General features: G+C 38.8%; 1 protein-coding gene across 2 annotated transcripts in view; it reads left to right on the top strand.

Annotated features, from left to right (window-relative positions):
* The first annotated feature begins 1222 nt into the window (after positions 1-1222).
* Positions 1223-24161, top strand: part of LOC106592571 (GTP-binding protein Rheb) — a 46068-nt gene continuing 23129 nt past the window's right edge. Inside the window, exons 1-5 of one of the 2 annotated variants that reach the window (XM_045694505.1) lie at positions 1223-1530; positions 3448-3519; positions 7910-7977; positions 8359-8441; positions 16072-16128. In XM_045694505.1, coding sequence (XP_045550461.1) covers positions 1479-1530; positions 3448-3519; positions 7910-7977; positions 8359-8441; positions 16072-16128 — 332 coding nt within the window. In that variant the 5' untranslated portion in view covers positions 1223-1478. The remainder of the gene's footprint in view (positions 1531-3447; positions 3520-7909; positions 7978-8358; positions 8442-16071; positions 16129-24161) is intronic. The other variant, XM_045694506.1, reaches the window with a different exon arrangement.

Here is a 24161-nt window from a genome sequence, read left to right as displayed (position 1 = left end):
TAACGGGAAAAACAAGAAACAAAACGACAGCTAACATATTTGCAGGCTAGACAAACAGCAGTGCAAATACAACTACCCACAAAAAACCCAAACCAAACACACACCTATATATAGGACTCTCAATCAGAGGCAACTAGAAACACCTGCCTCCAATTGAGAGTCCAACACCCAAACCTAAACATAGAAAAACTAAACTAGACAGAACGTAGAAATACAAACAAAACACGAACCCTGTTCCACGTCCTGACCAAAACTAATACAATTTCTCCCTCTGCTGGTCAGGACGTGACACCTCTCCTGTTAGACTTCATTATGATAGACAGATCATAGCCCTAGTCATCTCTCCTGTTAGACTTCATTATGATAGACAGATCATAGCCCTAGTCATCTCTCCTGTTAGACTTCATTATGATAGACAGATCATAGCCCTAGTCACCTCTCCACGCACCATTCACCTGCAAGATACAACACATCACATTAAACACCATGGCTTATATTAATATCTGGTAGTCTATTCTTCTATAATAATCAAATCAAATTACAATTTAAGTAAAGTGTATTTCACAGTCACATCAATATATTAAAATTACATTCATCTTCACTAGGGTACTGTATGTATGTACATGGTGTGTGCAACGCCAGGGTTGTTGGTTCGATTCCCACGGGGGGCCAGTACCAAAAAAAAACGCATGAAATGTATGCATTCAATACTGTAAATCGCTCTGGATAAGAGCGTCTGCTAAATGACTAAAATGTTTTAAAAAATGTCAGTGGGGACAGGTAGTCTAGTGGTTAGATTGTTGGACCAGTAACCGAAAGGTTTCTAGATCGAATCCCCGAGTTGACAAGGTAAAACATCTGTCGTTCTGCCCCTGAACAAGGCAGTTAATCCACTGTTCCCCGGTAGACCGTCATTGTAAATAAGAATTTGTTCTTATTAACTGACTTGCCTTATAAAATATTGACATTACTAGACCAATTTACAGTAGTACAGTAATGAAGTCTTGGAATGATTCATTATTATCTATTACAGAGACCCCCCCCCCCCCCCCATTGCGAATGGCACAGCCTCCCCGACCATTATCGACCTGAACACACGGGATAATTAATAAAATGGACCAGGAATCTCAGATAGACTGACAGCTGTTTCATCCAATCATTGTTACGTGTGAGACATAAAGCCCGCCTTTATTCTGTACACAACCAATCAGCATCGGGCATTGATGGCTAAATTCATGAGATCACAAAGGGGAGTGACGCAGATATTATAGATGCCCCACCATTTCTATTAAATCTACAGGAATTCAAATGTCTAATCTGTAAATGTCTAATCTCCCTCATTTTACGAGAATAAATAGTGATTTAAAAGAAGAACAGATGAATTGTCGGACTGCTCTGCTCGGGATATGCTAACGCCGTTCATGTTGGAGGTTGCTGCTGTCCACCGCGAGGATTAGATGGGATAGCCAACACGAGATATGCCGCAGCCCAAATCACGAAAAATCGCCATTCTCGGGTACAGATCCGTAGGTGAGTTACATTTTGCTGTCGACCGTTAAAAAAAAAGACACAAAAAAATGTGTGTTTTAGCCGTTCTTCAGCTGTAGGTAGAGACTGCGCGTGTGTAACGGATTACTCTCTCTTTATAATAGAGTTAAATTATAGGGAGTATAATAATCTGTCACGAAACAACTCTCTTGAAGAAATGACAGAGTGCCAAGACCAGTTGACACAGTGGCCTAGTAGTCACTGCCCAGCTCCATATTCACTAGTTATTACTCCTTGTGGTTCGTCTTGGAAGTGTTTTAGTATGAATGTTGCCCAATTCATGAAAGAGTGATATCTTCCAATGTGCTTGTTCAGTTGGCCTGGTATATAGGCTGGCTACTGTAGCTGACAAACCAACTACTGTAGCTGACAGGCCTGCTACTGTATAGACTACTGTAGCTGACAGGCCTACTACTGATTAGACTACTGTAGCTGACAGGCCTGCTACTGTATAGACTACTATAGCTGACAGGCCTGCTACTGTATAGACTACTGTAGCTGACAGGCCTGCTACTGTATAGACTACTGTAGCTGACAGGCCTACTACTGATTAGATTACTGTAGCTGACAGGCCTACTACTGTATAGACTACTGTAGCTGACAGGTCTGCTACTGTATAGACTACTGTAGCTGACAGGCCTGCTACTGATTAGACTACTGTAGCTGACAGGCCAACTACTGTAATGACTACTGTAGCTGACAGGCCAACTACTGTAAAGACTACTGTAGCTGACAGGCCAACTACTGTATAGACTACTGTAGCTGACAGGCCTACTACTGTATAGACTACTGTAGCTGACAGGCCTGCTACTGTATAGACTACTGTAGCTGACAGGCCTGCTACTGTATAGACTACTGTAGCTGACAGGCCAACTACTGTATAGGCTACTGTAGCTGACAGGCCTGCTACTGTATAGACTACTGTAGCTGACAGGCCAACTACTGTAAAGACTACTGTAGCTGACAGGCCAACTACTGTCGAGACTACTGTAGCTGACAGGCCAACTACTGTAAAGACTACTGCAGCTGACAGGCCAACTACTGTATAGACTACTGTAGCTGACAGGCCTACTACTGTATAGACTACTGTAGCTGACAGGCCAACTACTGTATAGGCTACTGTAGCTGACAGGCCTGCTACTGTATAGACTACTGTAGCTGACAGGCCTGTTACTGTAAAGACTACTGTAGCTGACAGGCCTACTACTGTATAGACTACTGTAGCTGACAGGCCTGCTACTGTATAGACTACTGTAGCTGACAGGCCAACTACTGATTAGACTACTGTAGCTGACAGGCCTGCTACTGATTAGACTACTGTAGCTGACAGGCCAACTACTGTAAAGACAACTGTAGCTGACAGGCCAACTACTGTAAAGACTACTGTAGCTGACAGGCCAACTACTGTATAGACTACTGTAGCTGACAGGCCTGTTACTGTATAGACTACTGTAGCTGACAGGCCTACTACTGTATAGACTACTGTAGCTGACAGGCCTGCTACTGTTTAGACTACTGTAGCTGACAGGCCAACTACTGTTTAGACTACTGTAGCTGACAGGCCTACTACTGTATAGACTACTGTAGCTGACAGGCCAACTACTGTTTAGACTACTGTAGCTGACAGGCCAACTACTGTATAGACTACTGTAGCTGACAGGCCTGCTACTGTATAGACTAATGTAGCTGACAGGCCTGCTACTGTATAGACTACTGTAGCTGGCAGGCCTGCTACTGTATACTACTGTATATGACTGTATACTACTGTATATTACTCTATACTACTGTATAGAGAATAGAAGCCTACTCACCATATATACTGTATGAGAGAGAGAGATAATTCAATTTTTCTTTTCTCCAAAAACTGATAAATGACTTCCTACGTTTTTTTTCCTGTAGGAAAGTCCTCGCTAACGATTCAGTTCGTGGAAGGCCAGTTTGTCGACTCCTATGACCCAACGATAGAAAACAGTAAGTGTCTTTAGAAAGCCATTCAGATACACATGAATACTCGCAGCTCTAAGCAAAGTTGCTATTCCTCAATAAAGTTACTGGAAATGTTCTTTAGCTTTTTCCCTAAGTTTCTTCCTAAAAAAAAAAAAAAAAAAGGTAAGAACAAATGGGATTCTTGAAAATAATGTTTTAGGATTTCTTCTTGGAAATGTACTTAACTTTAGGACAGCTAATCCCTCGTCTCGAGACGAATGGGTACTTTTGTAACCATGAACATTTTCTTGCGCCACGGACACAGTTGGCTATCGGATATTTAAATACAGCAAGAAAACAAATTTTATTAACACGCATTATCTAGCTAGCTAGTAATTTACAGTATATTACAATATTCTAGAAGTGTTAAATAGCTAGCTAGTAATTTACAGTATATTACAATATTCTAGAAGTGTTAAATAGCTAGCTCTAGCTCGTCAATTTGCAAATAAGAACTTGGCTAATGTTAACGTCGTTAGCTATGTTGACTATAATGTCGCTACGCGTTAGCTAGCTCCACCTCCAGCTGGTTCACATTTTTTTAAATTGTATTTAACTAGGCAAGTCAGTTAAGAACACATTCTTATTTTCAATGACGCCCTAGGAACAGTGGGTTAACTGCCTTGTTCAGGGGCAGAACGACAGATTTTTACCATGTCAATTCAGGGATTCGATCTTGCAACATTTTAGTTACAAGTCCAACACTCTAACCACTAGACTACCTGCCGACCCTATACTCTAACCACTAGGCTACCTGCCGACCCTACACTCTAACCACTAGGCTACCTGCCGACCCTACACTCAAATCAAATCAAATCGAATTTATTTATATAGCCCTTCTTACATCAGCTGATATCTCAAAGTGTTGTACAGAAACCCAGCCTAAAACCCCAAACAGCAAGCAATGCAGGTGTAGAAGCACGGTGGTTAGAAAAAACTCCCTAGAAAGGCCAAAACCTAGGAAGAAACCTAGAGAGGAACCAGGCTATGAGGGGTGGCCAGTCCTCTCTGGCTGTGCCGGGTGGAGATTATAACAGCACATGGCCAAGATGTTCAAATGTTCATAAATGACCAACATGGTCAAATAATAATAATCATAGTAGTTGTCGAGGGTGCAACAAGTCAGCAACTCAAGAGTAAGTGTCAGTTGGCTTTTTCATAGCCGATCTTTGAGAGTATCTCTACCGCTCCTGCTGTCTCTAGAGAGTTGAAAACAGCAGGTCTGGGACAGGTAGCACGTCCGGTGAACAGGTCAGGGTTCCATAGCCGCAAGCAGAACAGTTGAAACTGGAGCAGCAGCACGGCCAGGTGGACTGGGGACAGCAAGGAGTCATCATGCCAGGTAGTCCTGAGGCATGGTCCATGTTGGCTCAGGTCCTCCGAGAGAGAGAAAGAAAGAAAGAGAGAAAGAGAGAATTAGAGAGAGCATATTTAAATTCACACAGGACACCGGATAAGACAAGAGAAATACTCCAGATGTAACAGACTGACCCTAGCCCCCCGACACATAAACTACTGCAGCACAAATACTGGAGGCTGAGACAGGAGGGGTCAGGAGACACTGTGGCCCCATCCGATGAAACCCCCGGACAGGGCCAAACAGGCAGGATATAACCCCACCCACTTTTCTAAAGCACAGCCCCCACACCACTAGAGGGATATCTCCAACCACCAACTTCTTACCATCCTGAGACAAGGCCGAATATAGCCCACAAAGATCTCCGCCACGGCACAACCCAGCGGGGGGCGCCAACCCAGACAGGAAGACCACTCTAACCACTAGGCTACCTGCCGACCCTACACTCTAACCACTAGGCTACCTGTCCATCCTACACTCTAACCACTAGGCTACCTGTCGCCCCTACACTCTAACCACTAGGCTACCTGTCCACCCTACACTCGAACCACTAGGCTACCTGTCCACCCTACACTCTAACCACTAGGCTACCTGCCGACCCTACACTCTAACCACTAGGCTACCTGTCCACCCTACACTCTAACCACTAGGCTACCTGCCGACCCTACATTCTAACCACTAGGCTACCTGTCCACCCTACACTCGAACCACTAGGCTACCTGTCCACCCTACACTCTAACCACTAGGCTACCTGCCGACCCTACACTCTAACCACTAGGCTACCTGTCCACCCTACACTCTAACCACTAGGCTACCTGCCGACCCTACACTCTAACCACTAGGCTACCTGCCGACCCTACACTCTAACCACTAGGCTACCTGTCGACCCTACACTCTAACCACTAGGCTACCTGTCGACCATGACTGGTCTCTCAGCTCCCTTCTTCTTAGCGGCCTTGATGTCGGACCACTTCTTTTTTACGGCGTCAATGTCCCTCGACATACCCCCGACGACAGAGACAGACCTTGACCCGCTCTTCGCCCGTCCTCTCTTTCTGGTCTCTGCAGTGACCCCGCAGTTATTCAGTCTCCCCAACAGCAACCTTTTCCTGGCTGATATTTCCTCCACCAACACTTCAAGCTCTTGTTTGCTGAAGTTTTTTTATTGCGTTTTCCTTGGTTATGCATTTTTGGTTTTGATGTAGCTAATCTGATGGCTACAATGTGTGAAAAATATCGAAATAACCCAAATCTTATCATCCCTGTCACATAGGTTTATTTATTGGTTTCAAGCATGTCACTAATGTCAATGCCACATAAGAAAATATTTCCGAAGTTCCTAAGAAAGCTATGAATTCCTAAGAACGTCAATGTGTTTCGTAAGTAAGGTTTTGTGAATCCGGCCCCAGCACCCCAAAAGGATAGTAAAACCACACACACACACACACACACACACACACACACACACACACACACACACACACACACACACACACACACACACACACACACACACACACACACACACACACACACACACACACACACGGTTCCCCTCTCTCTATAATAGCCTTCTTTACCAGTGCTCCTGTCAGGCTCTGTGACTGACTGGTTGATATACAGTGTCTGGTTAGTAGTGTGAAGTAGAGTCAGATTCTGCTGGTACAGCCCTCCTCCTCCTGCACCTCCTTCTCCACATCCTCCTCCTCCTACACCTCCTTCTCCACATCCTCCTCCTCCTACACCTCCTTCTCCACAACCTCCTCCTCCTCCTACACCTCCTTCTCCACATCCTCCTCCTCCTCCTACACCTCCTTCTCCACATCCTCCTCCTACACCTCCTTCTCCACATCCTCCTCCTCCTCCTACTCCTCCTTCTCCACATCCTCCCTCCTCCTACACCTCCTTCTCCACATCCTCCTCCTCCTACACGTCATTCTCCACATCCTCCTCCTCCTCCTACACCTCGTTCTCCACATCCTCCCTCCTCCTACACCTCGTTCTCCACATCCTCCCTCTCCTTCTCAACCTACACGTCATTCTCCACATCCTCCCTCTCCTTCTCCTCCTACACCTCGTTCTCCACATTCCTCCTCCTCCTCGTTCTCCACATCCTCCTCCTCCTCGTTCTCCACATCCTCCTCCTCCTCCTTCTCCACATCCTCCTTCACATCCTCCTCCTACACCTCCTTCTCCACATCCTCATCCTCCTACACCTCCTTCTCCACATCCTCATCCTCCTACACCTCCTTCTCCACATCCTCCTCCTCCTTCTCCACATTATTGTTCTCCACATCCCCCTCATCCTTCTCCTCCTCCTCCTCCTCCTCCACATTCTCTCCCCCCCCGTCTGCCAGAAGTCGTAAATTCACATTCCATGTTAGTCATTTAGCAGACTCTATGATCCAGATCCACTTACAGTAGTGAGTCATTTAGCAGACGCTCTTATCCAGAGCCACTTACAGTAGTGAGTCATTTAGCAGACGCTCTTATCCAGAGCCACTTACAGTAGTGAGTCATTTAGCAGACTCTCTTATCCAGAGCCACTTACAGTGTGAGTCATTTAGCAGACGCTCTTATCCAGATCCACTTACAGTAGTGAGTCATTTAGCAGACTCTCTTATCCAGAGGGACTTACAGTAGTGAGTCATTTAGCAGACTCTCTGATCCAGATCCACTTACAGTAGTGCATTCATCTGAATATAGCTAGGTGAGACAACCACATACAGTATCACAGGCATATTAAGTCCATGTTTCCTCAATACAGTAGCTATCAGCAGCCAGAACCCTGTATGACAAGACCGATGTTAATTACTATGGAGACATCACTACACTTCAATTGACCGAGCAAGACTATACCAACAAAAAAGTTATTGAATGAAAAATAATACTCAGCTACTCTTTGCCCCAAAACAGCAGAGGTCCCTTCCCAGCTATTGGAGCACATCTCTATGCAGCCATAGACAACTCCTTCACAACATACAGGGGACTTTACTTTCTCTTCTCTCTTTGCCACAGCGTTTACCAAGATGATCACGATAAACGGACAAGAATACCACCTGCAGTTAGTAGACACAGCGGGACAGGTAGGAGTCTTACACCACAGCGATTTATCTTGAATCAACTTCAAAACCAGTATACAAGACCTTACATTTCTACATTGTCTCGTGATTGTAGTATCACCATTAGAATTGTAGAACACAGGCTACGTTCCAATACCCACACTAGAATGCGCCCTACCTCTAATTGTAATGCTTTCTCGCTACATTGCTTTACTCTTTTACACTAAGGCCTAGATTCTAAGAGGTATACTAGTATGGACATTGGACACTATGTTACAGTATAGGCTAAGCACTTATTTCACCCAGTCTCTGTCTCTCTTTCTCTCTCCCTTTCCTCTCTCTCTCTCTCTCCTTCCCCTTTTCCTCTCTCTCTCCTCTTCCTCTCTCCCTCTCCGTCTTTTCCAGGATGAATACTCTATATTTCCTCAGACCTATTCCATAGACATCAATGGTTACATCTTGGTCTACTCTGTCACGTCTAATAAAAGGTTAGTCAGCTATTTACTCTACTGTCTTTTAATGATCAGCCACTGGGCAGGTTTGTCTGTAGTAGGGGGTGATCAGCCACTGGGCAGGTTTGTCTGTAGTAGGGGGTGATCAGCCACTGGGCAGGTTTGTCTATAGTAGGGGGTGATCAGCCACTGGGCAGGTTTGTCTGTAGTAGGGGGTGATCAGCCACTGGGCAGGTTTGTCTGTGTAGGGGGTGATCAGCCACTGGGCAGGTTTGTCTGTAGTAGGGGGTGATCAGCCACTGGGCAGGTTTGTCTGTAGTAGGGGGTGATCAGCCACTGGGCGGGTTTGTCTGTAGTAGGGGGTGATCAGCCACTGGGCAGGTTTGTCTGTAGTAGGGGGTGATCAGCCACTGGGCAGGTTTGTCTGTAGTAGGGGGTGATCAGCCACTGGGCGGGTTTGTCTGTAGTAGGGGGTGATCAGCCACTGGGCAGGTTTGTCTGTAGTAGGGGGTGATCAGCCACTGGGCGGGTTTGTCTGTAGTAGGGGGTGATCAGCCACTGGGCAGGTTTGAACTTAAAAAAAACCAAAAAAATCTTAAGATTTGAATCAGACAACTTTGTGTCGGAGGTAAAACAAATGGAAGCATCATTACAAATGTTTGAGAGAGTTGTTGTTAAACAGGCTGATGTTTTAAAGTTGTTCAGGGGGTGTAACGCACACAGGCCCAGACAAAATAAGTGGACATGTGTTAAAGCATTGTGCTTGTAACAGCTGTCTTCAAGAATGGACCAAGGCGCAGCGGGAATGTGGATACTCATATTTTAATTCAAAAGAGTAAGGCATCCACAGGAAAAAACAATAAACAAGACAGCAACAGTTTTGCATGCTATCAAACGCACTGCAAAAACAACTACCCACAACCCCAAAGAAAAACACACACTCCTATATAGGACTCCCAATCAAAGGCAACTCAACACACCTGCCTTCAATTGGGAGTCCAATCACCCACACAACATTTAACAAACACAAACCCCCTGCCACATCCTGACCAAGACTAACACAATTACGCCCTCTGCTGGTCAGGACGTGACAGTGCTGAACAATTGGCTGGTGTTTTTAAAGACATTTCCAATCCTCACTCGACCAGCAACACGTGCCAGTATTGTGTAAAAACTCAATAATTATACCAATTCCTAAAGCATCTAATCCCTCTGTGCTGAATGACTACCGCCCTGTTGCCTTGACATCCTTAGTAATGAAATGCCTTGAGAAACTTGTGAAAAGTCATATTCTCAGCATCACCCAGAAGCTTCTCAACCTATTTCAGTTTGCCTATCAGCCTAGCAGAGGAGTTGATGATGCCATTCTTACCATCCTTAACATGGTCTATAGACATCTAGAGGGTGTACTCTCCTTAACATGGTCTATAGACATCTAGAGGGTGTACTCTCCTTAACATGGTCTATAGACATCTAGAGGGTGTACTCTGCTTAACATGGTCTACAGACATCTAGAGGGTGTACTCTCCTCAACATGGTCTATAGACATCTAGAGGGTGTACTCTCCTCAACATGGTCTATAGACATCTAGAGGGTGTACTCTGCTTAACATGGTCTATAGACATCTAGAGGGTGTACTCTCCTCAACATGGTCTATAGACATCTAGAGGGTGTACTCTCCTCAACATGGTCTATAGACATCTAGAGGGTGTTCTCCTTAACATGGTCTATAGACATCTAGAGGGTGTACTCTCCTTAACATGGTCTATAGACATCTAGAGGGTGTACTCTCCTCAACATGGTCTATAGACATCTAGAGGGTGTACTCTCCTTAACATGGTCTATAGACATCTAGAGGGTGTACTCTCCTTAACATGGTCTATAGACATCTAGAGGGTGTACTCTCCTCAACATGGTCTATAGACATCTAGAGGGTGTTCTCCTTAACATGGTCTATAGACATCTAGAGGGTGTACTCTCCTTAACATGGTCTATAGACATCTAGAGGGTGTACTCTCCTTAACATGGTCTATAGACATCTAGAGGGTGTACTCTCCTTAACATGGTCTATAGACATCTAGAGGGTGTACTCTCCTTAACATGGTCTATAGACATCTAGAGGGTGTACTCTCCTTAACATGGTCTATAGACATCTAGAGGGTGTACTCTCCTTAACATGGTCTATAGACATCTAGAGGGTGTACTCTCCTCAACATGGTCTATAGACATCTAGAGGGTGTACTCTCCTTAACATGGTCTACAGACATCTAGAGGGTGTACTCTCCTCAACATGGTCTACAGACATCTAGAGGGTGTACTCTCCTTAACATGGTCTATAGACATCTAGAGGGTGTACTCTCCTCAACATGGTCTACAGACATCTAGAGGGTGTACTCTCCTTAACATGGTCTATAGACATCTAGAGGGTGTATTCTCCTCAACATGGTCTATAGACATCTAGAGGGTGTACTCTCCTTAACATGGTCTATAGACATCTAGAGGGTGTACTCTCCTCAACATGGTCTATAGACATCTAGAGAGTACCAAATCGCATGTTAAGGTTCTGTTTGTTGACTTTTCTTCTGCCTTCAACACAATCCAGCCCTACATTCTGGCACAGAGACTCATTCGGGACTTCTCCTTAGATGGGGGGGCTGGTTTTGTGGCTGTTGGACATCCTGAGCCAACGCTCAAAGCGAGTCAAAATAGGTCCCCACGTGTCGGACATACGCAATACCAACACAGGCTCTCCTCAGGGATGTGTTTTGTCCCCACTCCAACAACAACACAGGCTCTCATAGTGTCACACATACTGTCATACATGCTGTTATACATAAATACTGTAATACATGCTGTCATGGATACTGTCATACATAAATACTGTCATACATGCTTCCATACATACTGTCAAACATACTGTCATACATAAATACAGCAAACTTTATGGAAATGAATATTTGTGTCATTCTCAAAACTTTTGGCCACGACTGTACTATACTGACTCTGTTTTACAACTCTTTCATTGAGAGTATTTGAACTTTTTGTATTGTTTGTTGTTTTGGCAATGCCACTGTCAGACAGAGAAATATGCTGAGAAGGATTATCACCACAGCAAGCAAGGTACTTGGAGTCAAACAGACATACCTGGATAAGATCTTTAAGGTCAGGGCCCTCCGCAGGGGCACCCCTCAGCAGGAAAAACACAACTAGACAATCATTTGTGCCAGGTGTGATATCCCTCCTAAATAGCTCGGGCTAATGTTCCTATCGACTCAGTAAGGCCAGCAGGCTAATGTTCCTATCGACTCAGTAAGGCCAGCCGGCTAGTCTTTACATTTTTTTTTTTATTGGTATGTAACTGTTATGAAAGTTGTATTGTTAATTTTGTTTTGTATCTATGACACTATGTATGACAGTATTTATGTATTACAGTATCTATGACAGTATGTATGACAGAATTTATGTATGACAGTATGTATGACAGTATCTATGACAGTATTTATTTATTACAGTATCTATGACAGTATCTATGACAGTATGTATGACAGTATTTATGTATTACACTATCTATGACTATGTATGACAGTATGTATGACAGTATTTATGTATTACATTATCTATGACCGTATGTATGACAGTATTTATGTATTACACTATCTATGACTATGTATGACAGTATGTATGACAGTATGTTTGACAGTATTTATGTATGACAGTATGTATGACAGTATGTATGACAGTATCTATGATAGTATTTATGTATTACAGTATCTATGACAGTATGTTTGACAGTATGTATGACAGTATTTATGTATGACAGTATCTATGACAGTATTTATATATTACAGTATCTATGACAGTATGTATCACAGTATGTTTGACAGTATGTATGACAGTATGTATGACAGTATTTATGTATTACAATATCTATGACAGTATGTATGACAGTATTTATGTATTACAGTATGTATGACTATGTATGACAGTATGTTTGACAGTATGTATGACAGTATGTATTTATTACAGTATCTATGACAGTATGTATGTATTACAGTATGTATGACAGTATTTATGTATTACACTATCTATGACAGTATGTATGACAGTATCTATGACAGTATTTATGTATTACAGTATGTATGACAGTATGTATGACAGTATGTATGTATGACAGTATATATGACAGTATGTATGACAGCATGTATGACAGTTTGTTTGACAGTATGTATTACAGTTTTTATGTATTACAGTATGTATGACAGTATGTATGATGTATGTATGTCAGTATTTATGTATGACAGTATGTATGGCAGTATTTATGTATGACAGTATCTATGACAGTATTTATGTATTACAGTATCTATGACAGTATGTATGACAGTATTTATGTATTACACTATCTATGACAGTATCTATGACAGTATTTATGTATTACAGTATCTATGACTATGTATGACAGTATGTATGACAGTATTTATGTATTACAATATCTATGACAGTATGTATGACAGTATTTATGTATTACAGTATTTATGACAGTATCTATGACAGCATTTATGACAGTATTTATGTATTACAGTATATATGACCGTATGTATTACAGTGTCTATGACAGTATGTATGACAGTATGTATGACAGTATTTATGTATGACAGTATGTATGACAGCATGTATGACAGTATGTATGACAGCATGTATGACAGTTTGTTTAACAGTATGTATTACAGTTTTTATGTATTACAGTATGTATGACAGTATTTATGTATTACAATATCTATGACAGTATGTATGACAGTATTTATGTATTACAGTATTTATGACAGTATGTATGACAGTATTTATGTATTACAGTATATATGACAGTATGTATTACAGTACCTATGACAGTATGTTTGACAGTATTTATGTATTACAGTATCTATGACAGTATGTATTACAGTATCTATGACAGTATGTATGACAGTGTTTACGTATGAAAGTATCTATGACAGTATTTATGTATGACAGTGTTTATGTTTGACAGTATGTTTGACAGTATGTATGACTGCATGTATGACAGTATCTATGACAGTATGTATGACAGAATGTTTGACAGTATGTATGACAATATGTATTTATGTATGACAGTATTTATGTATGACAGTATGTTTGACAGTATGTATGAAAGCTGGTATGACAGTATTTATGTATGACAGTATCTATGACAGTATGTATGACAGCCTGTATTACAGTATTTATGTATAACAGCATGTATGACAGTATGTATGACACTATGTTTGACAGCATGTATGACAGTATGTATTACAGTATGTATGACAGTATATATTACAGTATTTATGTATGACAGTATGTATTACAGTATGTATGACAGTATGTATTACAGTATTTATGTATGACAGCATGTATGACAGCATGTATGACAGCATGTACGACAGTATGTACGACAGCATGTACGACAGCATGTATGACAGTATGTATGTATGACAGCATGTATTACAGTATTTATGTATGACAGTATGTTTGACAGTATTTATGTATGACAGTATTTATGAATGATAGTATTTATGTTTGACAGTATGTATGACAGCATGTATGACAGTATTTATGTATGACAGTATTATGACAGTATGTATGACAGCATGTATGACAGTTTGTTTGACAGTATGTATTACAGTTTTTATGTATTACAGTATGTATGACAGTATTTATGTATTACAATATCTATGACAGTATGTATGACAGTATTTATGTATTACAGTATTTATGACAGTATCTATAACAGTATTTATGTATTACAGTATATATGACAGTATGTATTACAGTACCTATGACAGTATGTTTGACAGTATTTATGTATTACAGTATCTATGACAGTATGTATTACAGTATCTATGACAGTATGTATGACAGTGTTTACGTATGAAAGTATCTATGACAGTATTTATGTATGACAGTGTTTATGTTTGACAGTATGTTTGACAGTATGTATGACTGCATGTATGACAGTATCTATGACAGTATGTATGACAGAATGTTTGACAGTATGTATGACAATATGTATTTATGTATGACAGTATTTATGTATGACAGTATGTTTGACAGTATGTATGAAAGCTGGTATGACAGTATTTATGTATGACAGTATCTATGACAGTATGTATGACAGCCTGTATTACAGTATTTATGTATTACAGTATATATGACCGTATGTATTACAGTATCTATGACAGTATGTATGACAGTATGTATGACAGTATTTATGTATGACAGTATGTATGACAGCATGTATGACAGTATGTATGACAGCATGTATGACAGTTTGTTTGACAGTATGTATTACAGTTTTTATGTATTACAGTATGTATGACAGTATTTATGTATTACAATATCTATGACAGTATGTATGACAGTATTTATGTATTACAGTATTTATGACAGTATGTATGACAGTATTTATGTATTACAGTATATATGACAGTATGTATTACAGTACCTATGACAGTATGTTTGACAGTATTTATGTATTACAGTATCTATGACAGTATGTATTACAGTATCTATGACAGTATGTATGACAGTGTTTACGTATGAAAGTATCTATGACAGTATTTATGTATGACAGTGTTTATGTTTGACAGTATGTTTGACAGTATGTATGACTGCATGTATGACAGTATCTATGACAGTATGTATGACAGTATGTTTGACAGTATGTATGAAAGCTGGTATGACAGTATTTATGTATGACAGTATCTATGACAGTATGTATGACAGCCTGTATTACAGTATTTATGTATAACAGCATGTATGACAGTATGTATGACACTATGTTTGACAGCATGTATGACAGTATGTATTACAGTATGTATGACAGTATATATTACAGTATTTATGTATGACAGTATGTATTACAGTATGTATGACAGTATGTATTACAGTATTTATGTATGACAGCATGTATGACAGCATGTATGACAGCATGTACGACAGTATGTACGACAGCATGTACGACAGCATGTATGACAGTATGTATGTATGACAGCATGTATTACAGTATTTATGTATGACAGTATGTTTGACAGTATTTATGTATGACAGTATTTATGAATGATAGTATTTATGCTTGACAGTATGTATGACAGCATGTATGACAGTATTTATGTATGACAGTATGTATGACAGCATGTATGACGGTATGTTTGACAGTATTTATGTATTACAGTATCTATGACAGTATGTATTACAGTATTTATGTATGACAGTATGTATAACAGTATCTATGACAGTATGTTTGACAGTATCTATAACAGTATGCATGAGTGTATTTATGTATTACAGTATCTGTGACGGTATGTATTACAGTATCTATGACAGTATGTTTGACAGTATCTATGTATTACAGTATCTATGACAGTATGTATGACTGTATTTATGTATTACAGTATCTATGACAGTATGTATGACTGTATTTATGTATTACAGTATCTATAATAGTATGTATGGCAGTATGTTTGACAGTTTGTACGATTGTATGAATGACAGTATTTATGTATCACAGTATGTATGACAGTATGTATAACAGTATGTATAACAGTATGTATAACAGTATGTATGACTGTATGTATGACTGTATGTATGACATATTACTGTTTTTCTTCTCTTTCAGTTTTGAAGTAGTTCAGGTTATTCATGAAAAACTTCTGGATATGGTGGGGAAAGCTCAGTGAGTATCTACTGTAACCTGATGTATATTATTCCTCTACTGTAACCTTATGTATATTAATCCTCTACTGTAACCTGATGTATATTAACCCTCTACTGTAACCTGATGTATATTAATCCTCCTCTACTGTAACCTGATGTATATTAACCCTCTACTGTAACCTGATGTATATTAATCCTCTACTGTAACCTGATGTATATTAATCCTCCTCTACTGTAACCTGATGTATATTAACCCTCTACTGTAACCTGATGTATATTAATCCTCCTCTTACTCTAACCTGATGTATATTAATCCTCCTCTACTGTAACCTGATGTATATTAATCCTCTACTGTAACCTGATGTATATTAATCCTCTACTGTAACCTGATGTATATTAATCCTCCTCTACTGTAACCTGATGTATATTAATCCTCCTCTACTGTAACCTGATGTATATTAACCCTCTACTGTAACCTGATGTATATTAATCCTCCTCTACTGTAACCTGATGTATATTAACCCTCTACTGTAACCTGATGTATATTAATCCTCTACTGTAACCTGATGTATATTAATCCTCTACTGTAACCTGATGTATATGAATCCTCTACTGTAACCTGATGTATATTAATCCTCTACTGTAACCTGATGTATATTAATCCTCTACTGTAACCTGATGTATATTAACCCTCCTCTACTGTAACCTGATGTATATTAACCCTCTACTGTAACCTGATGTATATTAATCCTCCTCTACTGTAATCTTATGTATATTAACCCTCTACTGTAACCTGATGTATATTAATCCTCCTCTACTATAACCTGATGTATATTAATCCTTCTCTACTGTAACCTGATGTATATTAATCCTCTACTGTAACCTGATGTATATTAATCCTCCTCTACTGTAACCTGATGTATATTAATCCTTCTCTACTGTAACCTGATGTGTATTCATCCTCTACTGTAACCTGATGTATATTAATCCTCTACTGTAACCTGATGTATATTAATCCTCTACTGTAACCTGATGTATATTAATCCTCCTCTACTGTAACCTGATGTATATTAACCCTCTACTGTAACCTGATGTATATTAATCCTCCTCTACTGTAACCTGATGTATATTAATCCTCCTCTTCTGTAACCTGATGTATATCAATCCTCTACTGTAACCTGATGTATATTAATCCTCCTCTACTGTAACCTGATGTATATTAATCCTCCTCTACTGTAACCTGATGTATATTAATCCTCTACTGTAACCTGATGTATATAAATCCTCTACTGTAACCTGATGTATATTAATCATCCTCTACTGTAACCTGATGTATATTATCCCTCTACTGTAACCTGATGTATATTAACCCTCTACTGTAACCTGATGTATATTAATCCTCTACTGTAACCTGATGTATATTAATCCTCTACTGTAACCTGATGTATATTAACCCTCTACTGTAACCTGATGTATATTAACCCTCCTCTACTGTAACCTGATGTATATTAATCCTCTACTGTAACCTGATGTATATTAACCCTCTACTGTAACCTGATGTATATTAGTCCTCTACTGTAACCTGATGTATATCAATCCTCTACTGTATCCTGATATATATTAATCCTCCTCTACTGTAACCTGATGTATATTAATCCTCCTCTACTGTAACCTGATGTATATTAACCCTCTACTGTAACCTGATGTATATTAACCCTCCTCTACTGTAACCTGATGTATATTAACCCTCTACTGTAACCTGATGTATATTAACCCTCCTCTACTGTAACCTGATGTATATTAACCCTCCTCTACTGTAACCTGATGTATATTAATCCTCTACTGTAACCTGATGTATATTAACCCTCTACTGTAACCTGGTGTATTTTAACCCTCTACTGTAACCTGATGTATATTAACCCTCTACTGTAACCTGATGTATATTAATCCTCCTCTACTGTAACCTGATGTATATTAATCCTCTACTGTAACCTGATGTATATTAATCCTCTACTGTAACCTGATGTATATTAATCCTCTACTGTAACCTGATGTATAATAACCCTCTACTGTAACCTGATGTATATTAATCCTCCTCTACTGTAACCTGATGTATATTAATCCTCTACTGTAACCTGATGTATATTAACCCTCCTCTACTGTAACCTGATGTATATTAACCCTCTACTGTAACCTGATGTATATTAACCCTCTACTGTAACCTGATGTATATTATCCCTCTACTGTAACCTGATGTATATTAAACCTCTACTGTAACCTTATGTATATTAATCCTCTACTGTAACCTGATGTATATTAACCCTCTACTGTAACCTGATGTATATTAATCCTCCTCTACTGTAACCTAATGTATATTAACCCTCTACTGTAACCTGATGTATATTAATCCTCTACTGTAACCTGATGTATATTAATCCTCCTCTACTGTAACCTGATGTATATTAACCCTCTACTGTAACCTGATGTATATTAATCGTCCTCTACTCTAACCTGATGTATATTAATCCTCCTCTACTGTAACCTGATGTATATTAATCCTCTACTGTAACCTGATGTATATTAATCCTCCTCTACTGTAACCTGATGTATATTAATCCTCCTCTACTGTAACCTGATGTATATTAACCCTCTACTGTAACCTGATGTATATTAACCCTCTACTGTAACCTGATGTATATTAACCCTCTACTGTAACCTGATGTATATTAATCCTCTACTGTAACCTGATGTATATTAATCCTCTACTGTAACCTGATGTATATTAACCCTCTACTGTAACCTGATGTATATTAACCCTCTACTGTAACCTGATGTATATTAATCCTCTACTGTAACCTGATGTATATTAATCCTCTACTGTAACCTGATGTATATTAATCCTCTACTGTAACCTGATGTATATTAACCCTCCTCTACTGTAACCTGATGTATATTAACCCTCTACTGTAACCTGATGTATATTAATCCTCCTCTACTGTAATCTTATGTATATTAACCCTCTACTGTAACCTGATGTATATTAATCCTCCTCTACTATAACCTGATGTATATTAATCCTTCTCTACTGTAACCTGATGTATATTAATCCTCTACTGTAATCTTATGTATATTAACCCTCTACTGTAACCTGATCTATATTAATCCTCCTCTACTGTAACCTGATGTATATTAATCCTTCTCTACTGTAACCTGATGTGTATTAATCCTCTACTGTAACCTGATGTATATTAATCCTCTACTGTAACCTGATGTATATTAATCCTCTACTGTAACCTGATGTATATTAATCCTCCTCTACTGTAACCTGATGTATATTAACCCTCTACTGTAACCTGATGTATATTAATCCTCCTCTACTGTAACCTGATGTATATTAATCCTCCTCTTCTGTAACCTGATGTATATCAATCCTCTACTGTAACCTGATGTATATTAATCCTCCTCTACTGTAACCTGATGTATATTAATCCTCCTCTATTGTAACCTGATGTATATTAATCCTCTACTGTAACCTGATGTATATTAATCCTCTACTGTAACCTGATGTATATTAATCATCCTCTACTGTAACCTGATGTATATTATCCCTCTACTGTAACCTGATGTATATTAACCCTCTACTGTAACCTGATGTATATTAATCCTCTACTGTAACCTGATGTATATTAATCCTCTACTGTAACCTGATGTATATTAACCCTCTACTGTAACCTGATGTATATTAACCCTCCTCTACTGTAACCTGATGTATATTAATCCTCCTCTACTGTAACCTGATGTATATTAACCCTCTACTGTAACCTGATGTATATTAATCCTCTACTGTAACCTGATGTATATTAACCCTCTACTGTAACCTGATGTATATTATCCCTCTACTGTAACCTGATGTATATCAATCCTCTACTGTAACCTGATGTATATTAATCATCCTCTACTGTAACCTGATGTATATTATCCCTCTACTGTAACCTGATGTATATTAACCCTCTACTGTAACCTGATGTATATTAATCCTCTACTGTAACCTGATGTATATTAACCCTCTACTGTAACCTGATGTATATTAATCCTCTACTGTAACCTGATGTATATTAATCCTCCTCTACTGTAACCTGATGTATATTAACCCTCTACTGTAACCTGATGTATATTAACCCTCTACTGTAACCTGATGTATATTAATCCTCCTCTACTGTAACCTGATGTATATTAACCCTCCTCTACTGTAACCTGATGTATATTAATCCTCTACTGTAACCTGATGTATATTAATCCTCTACTGTAACCTGATGTATATTAACCCTCTACTGTAACCTGATGTATATTAACCCTCCTCTACTGTAACCTGATGTATATTAACCCTCTACTGTAACCTGATGTATATTAACCCTCCTCTACTGTAACCTGATGTATATTAACCCTCCTCTACTGTAACCTGATGTATATTAACCCTCCTCTACTGAAACCTGATGTATATTAACCCTCTACTGTAACCTGATGTATATTAACCCTCTACTGTAACCTGATGTATATTAATCCTCTACTGTAACCTGATGTATATTAACCCTCTACTGTAACCTGATGTATATTAGTCCTCTACTGTAACCTGATGTATATCAATCCTCTACTGTATCCTGATATATATTAATCCTCCTCTACTGTAACCTGATGTATATTAATCCTCCTCTACTGTAACCTGATGTATATTAACCCTCTACTGTAACCTGATGTATATTAACCCTCCTCTACTGTAACCTGATGTATATTAACCCTCTACTGTAACCTGATGTATATTAACCCTCCTCTACTGTAACCTGATGTATATTAACCCTCCTCTACTGTAACCTGATGTATATTAATCCTCTACTGTAACCTGATGTATATTAACCCTCTACTGTAACCTGGTGTATTTTAACCCTCTACTGTAACCTGATGTATATTAATCCTCCTCTACTGTAACCTGATGTATATTAATCCTCCTCTACTGTAACCTGATGTATATTAATCCTCTACTGTAACCTGATGTATATTAACCCTCTACTGTAACCTTATGTATATTAATCCTCTACTGTAACCTGATGTATATTAACCCTCTACTGTAACCTGATGTATATTAATCCTCCTCTACTGTAACCTGATGTATATTAACCCTCTACTGTAACCTGATGTATATTAATCCTCTACTGTAACCTGATGTATATTAATCCTCCTCTACTGTAACCTGATGTATATTAACCCTCTACTGTAACCTGATGTATATTAATCCTCCTCTACTCTAACCTGATGTATATTAATCCTCCTCTACTGTAACCTGATGTATATTAATCCTCTACTGTAACCTGATGTATATTAATCCTCCTCTACTGTAACCTGATGTATATTAATCCTCCTCTACTGTAACCTGATGTATATTAACCCTCTACTGTAACCTGATGTATATTAATCCTCCTCTACTGTAACCTGATGTATATTAACCCTCTACTGTAACCTGATGTATATTAATCCTCTACTGTAACCTGATGTATATTAATCCTCTACTGTAACCTGATGTATATGAATCCTCTACTGTAACCTGATGTATATTAATCCTCTACTGTAACCTGATGTATATTAATCCTCTACTGTAACCTGATGTATATTAACCCTCCTCTACTGTAACCTGATGTATATTAACCCTCTACTGTAACCTGATGTATATTAATCCTCCTCTACTGTAATCTTATGTATATTAACCCTCTACTGTAACCTGATGTATATTAATCCTCCTCTACTATAACCTGATGTATATTAATCCTTCTCTACTGTAACCTGATGTATATTAATCCTCTACTGTAATCTTATGTATATTAACCCTCTACTGTAACCTGATCTATATTAATCCTCCTCTACTGTAACCTGATGTATATTAATCCTTCTCTACTGTAACCTGATGTGTATTAATCCTCTACTGTAACCTGATGTATATTAATCCTCTACTGTAACCTGATGTATATTAATCCTCTACTGTAACCTGATGTATATTAATCCTCCTCTACTGTAACCTGATGTATATTAACCCTCTACTGTAACCTGATGTATATTAATCCTCCTCTACTGTAACCTGATGTATATTAATCCTCCTCTTCTGTAACCTGATGTATATCAATCCTCTACTGTAACCTGATGTATATTAATCCTCCTCTACTGTAACCTGATGTATATTAATCCTCCTCTATTGTAACCTGATGTATATTAATCCTCTACTGTAACCTGATGTATATTAATCCTCTACTGTAACCTGATGTATATTAATCATCCTCTACTGTAACCTGATGTATATTATCCCTCTACTGTAACCTGATGTATATTAACCCTCTACTGTAACCTGATGTATATTAATCCTCTACTGTAACCTGATGTATATTAATCCTCTACTGTAACCTGATGTATATTAACCCTCTACTGTAACCTGATGTATATTAACCCTCTACTGTAACCTGATGTATATTAACCCTCCTCTACTGTAACCTGATGTATATTAATCCTCTACTGTAACCTGATGTATATTAACCCTCTCTGTAACCTGATGTATATTAACCCTCTACTGTAACCTGATGTATATTAATCCTCTACTGTAACCTGATGTATATTAACCCTCTACTGTAACCTGATGTATATTAATCCTCCTCTACTGTAACCTGATGTATATTAGTCCTCTACTGTAACCTGATGTATATCAATCCTCTACTGTAACCTGATGTATATCAATCCTCTACTGTATCCTGATGTATATTAATCCTCCTCTACTGTAACCTGATGTATATTAATCCTCCTCTACTGTAACCTGATGTATATTAACCCTCTACTGTAACCTGATGTATATTAACCCTCCTCTACTGTAACCTGATGTATATTAACCCTCTACTGTAACCTGATGTATATTAACCCTCCTCTACTGTAACCTGATGTATATTAACCCTCCTCTACTGTAACCTGATGTATATTAACCCTCCTCTACTGTAACCTGATGTATATTAATCCTCTACTGTAACCTGATGTATGTTAATCCTCTACTGTAACCTGATGTATATTAATCCTAACCTGATGTATATTAACCCTCCTTTACTGTAACCTGATGTATATTAACCCTCCTCTACTGTAACCTGATGTATATTAATCCTCCTCTACTGTAACCTGATGTATATTAACCCTCTACTGTAACCTGATGTATATTAACCCTCCTCTACTGTACCCTGATGTATATTAACCCTCTACTGTAACCTGTTGTATATTAACCCTCTACTGTAACCTGATGTATATTAATCCTCTACTGTAACCTGATGCATATTAACCCTCTACTGTAACCTGATGTATATTAATCCTCTACTGTAACCTGATGTATATTAACCCTCTACTGTAACCTGATGTATATTAACCCTCTACTGTAACCTGATGTATATTAATCCTCTACTATAACCTGATGTATATTAATCCTCTACTGTAACCTGATGTATATGAATCCTCTACTGTAACCTGATGTATATTAATCCTCTACTGTAACCTGATGTATATTAACCCTCCTCTACTGTAACCTGATGTATATTAACCCTCTACTGTAACCTGATGTATATTAACCCTCCTCTACTGTAACCTGATGTATATTAACCCTCCTCTACTGTAACCTGATGTATATTAACCCTCCTCTACTGTAACCTGATGTATATTAACCCTCCTCTACTGAAACCTGATGTATATTAACCCTCCTCTACTGTAACCTGATGTATATTAACCCTCTACTGTAACCTCATGTATATTAACCCTCTACTGTAACCTGATGTGTATTAATCCTCTACTGTAACCTGATGTGTATTAATCCTCCTCTACTGTAACCTGATGTATATTAATCCTCCTCTACTGTAACCTGATGTATATTAATCCTCTACTGTAACCTGATGTATATGAATCCTCTACTGTAACCTGATGTGTATTAATCCTCTACTGTAACCTGATGTATATTAACCCTCTACTGTAACCTGATGTGTATTAATC

The sequence above is a fragment of the Salmo salar genome, chromosome ssa14 (genome assembly GCF_905237065.1).
Source record: "Salmo salar chromosome ssa14, Ssal_v3.1, whole genome shotgun sequence".
Taxonomy (NCBI): domain Eukaryota; kingdom Metazoa; phylum Chordata; class Actinopteri; order Salmoniformes; family Salmonidae; genus Salmo; species Salmo salar.
Note: the sequence above shows the minus strand (reverse complement) of the source record. Positions and strands in the feature narration are given on the sequence as shown.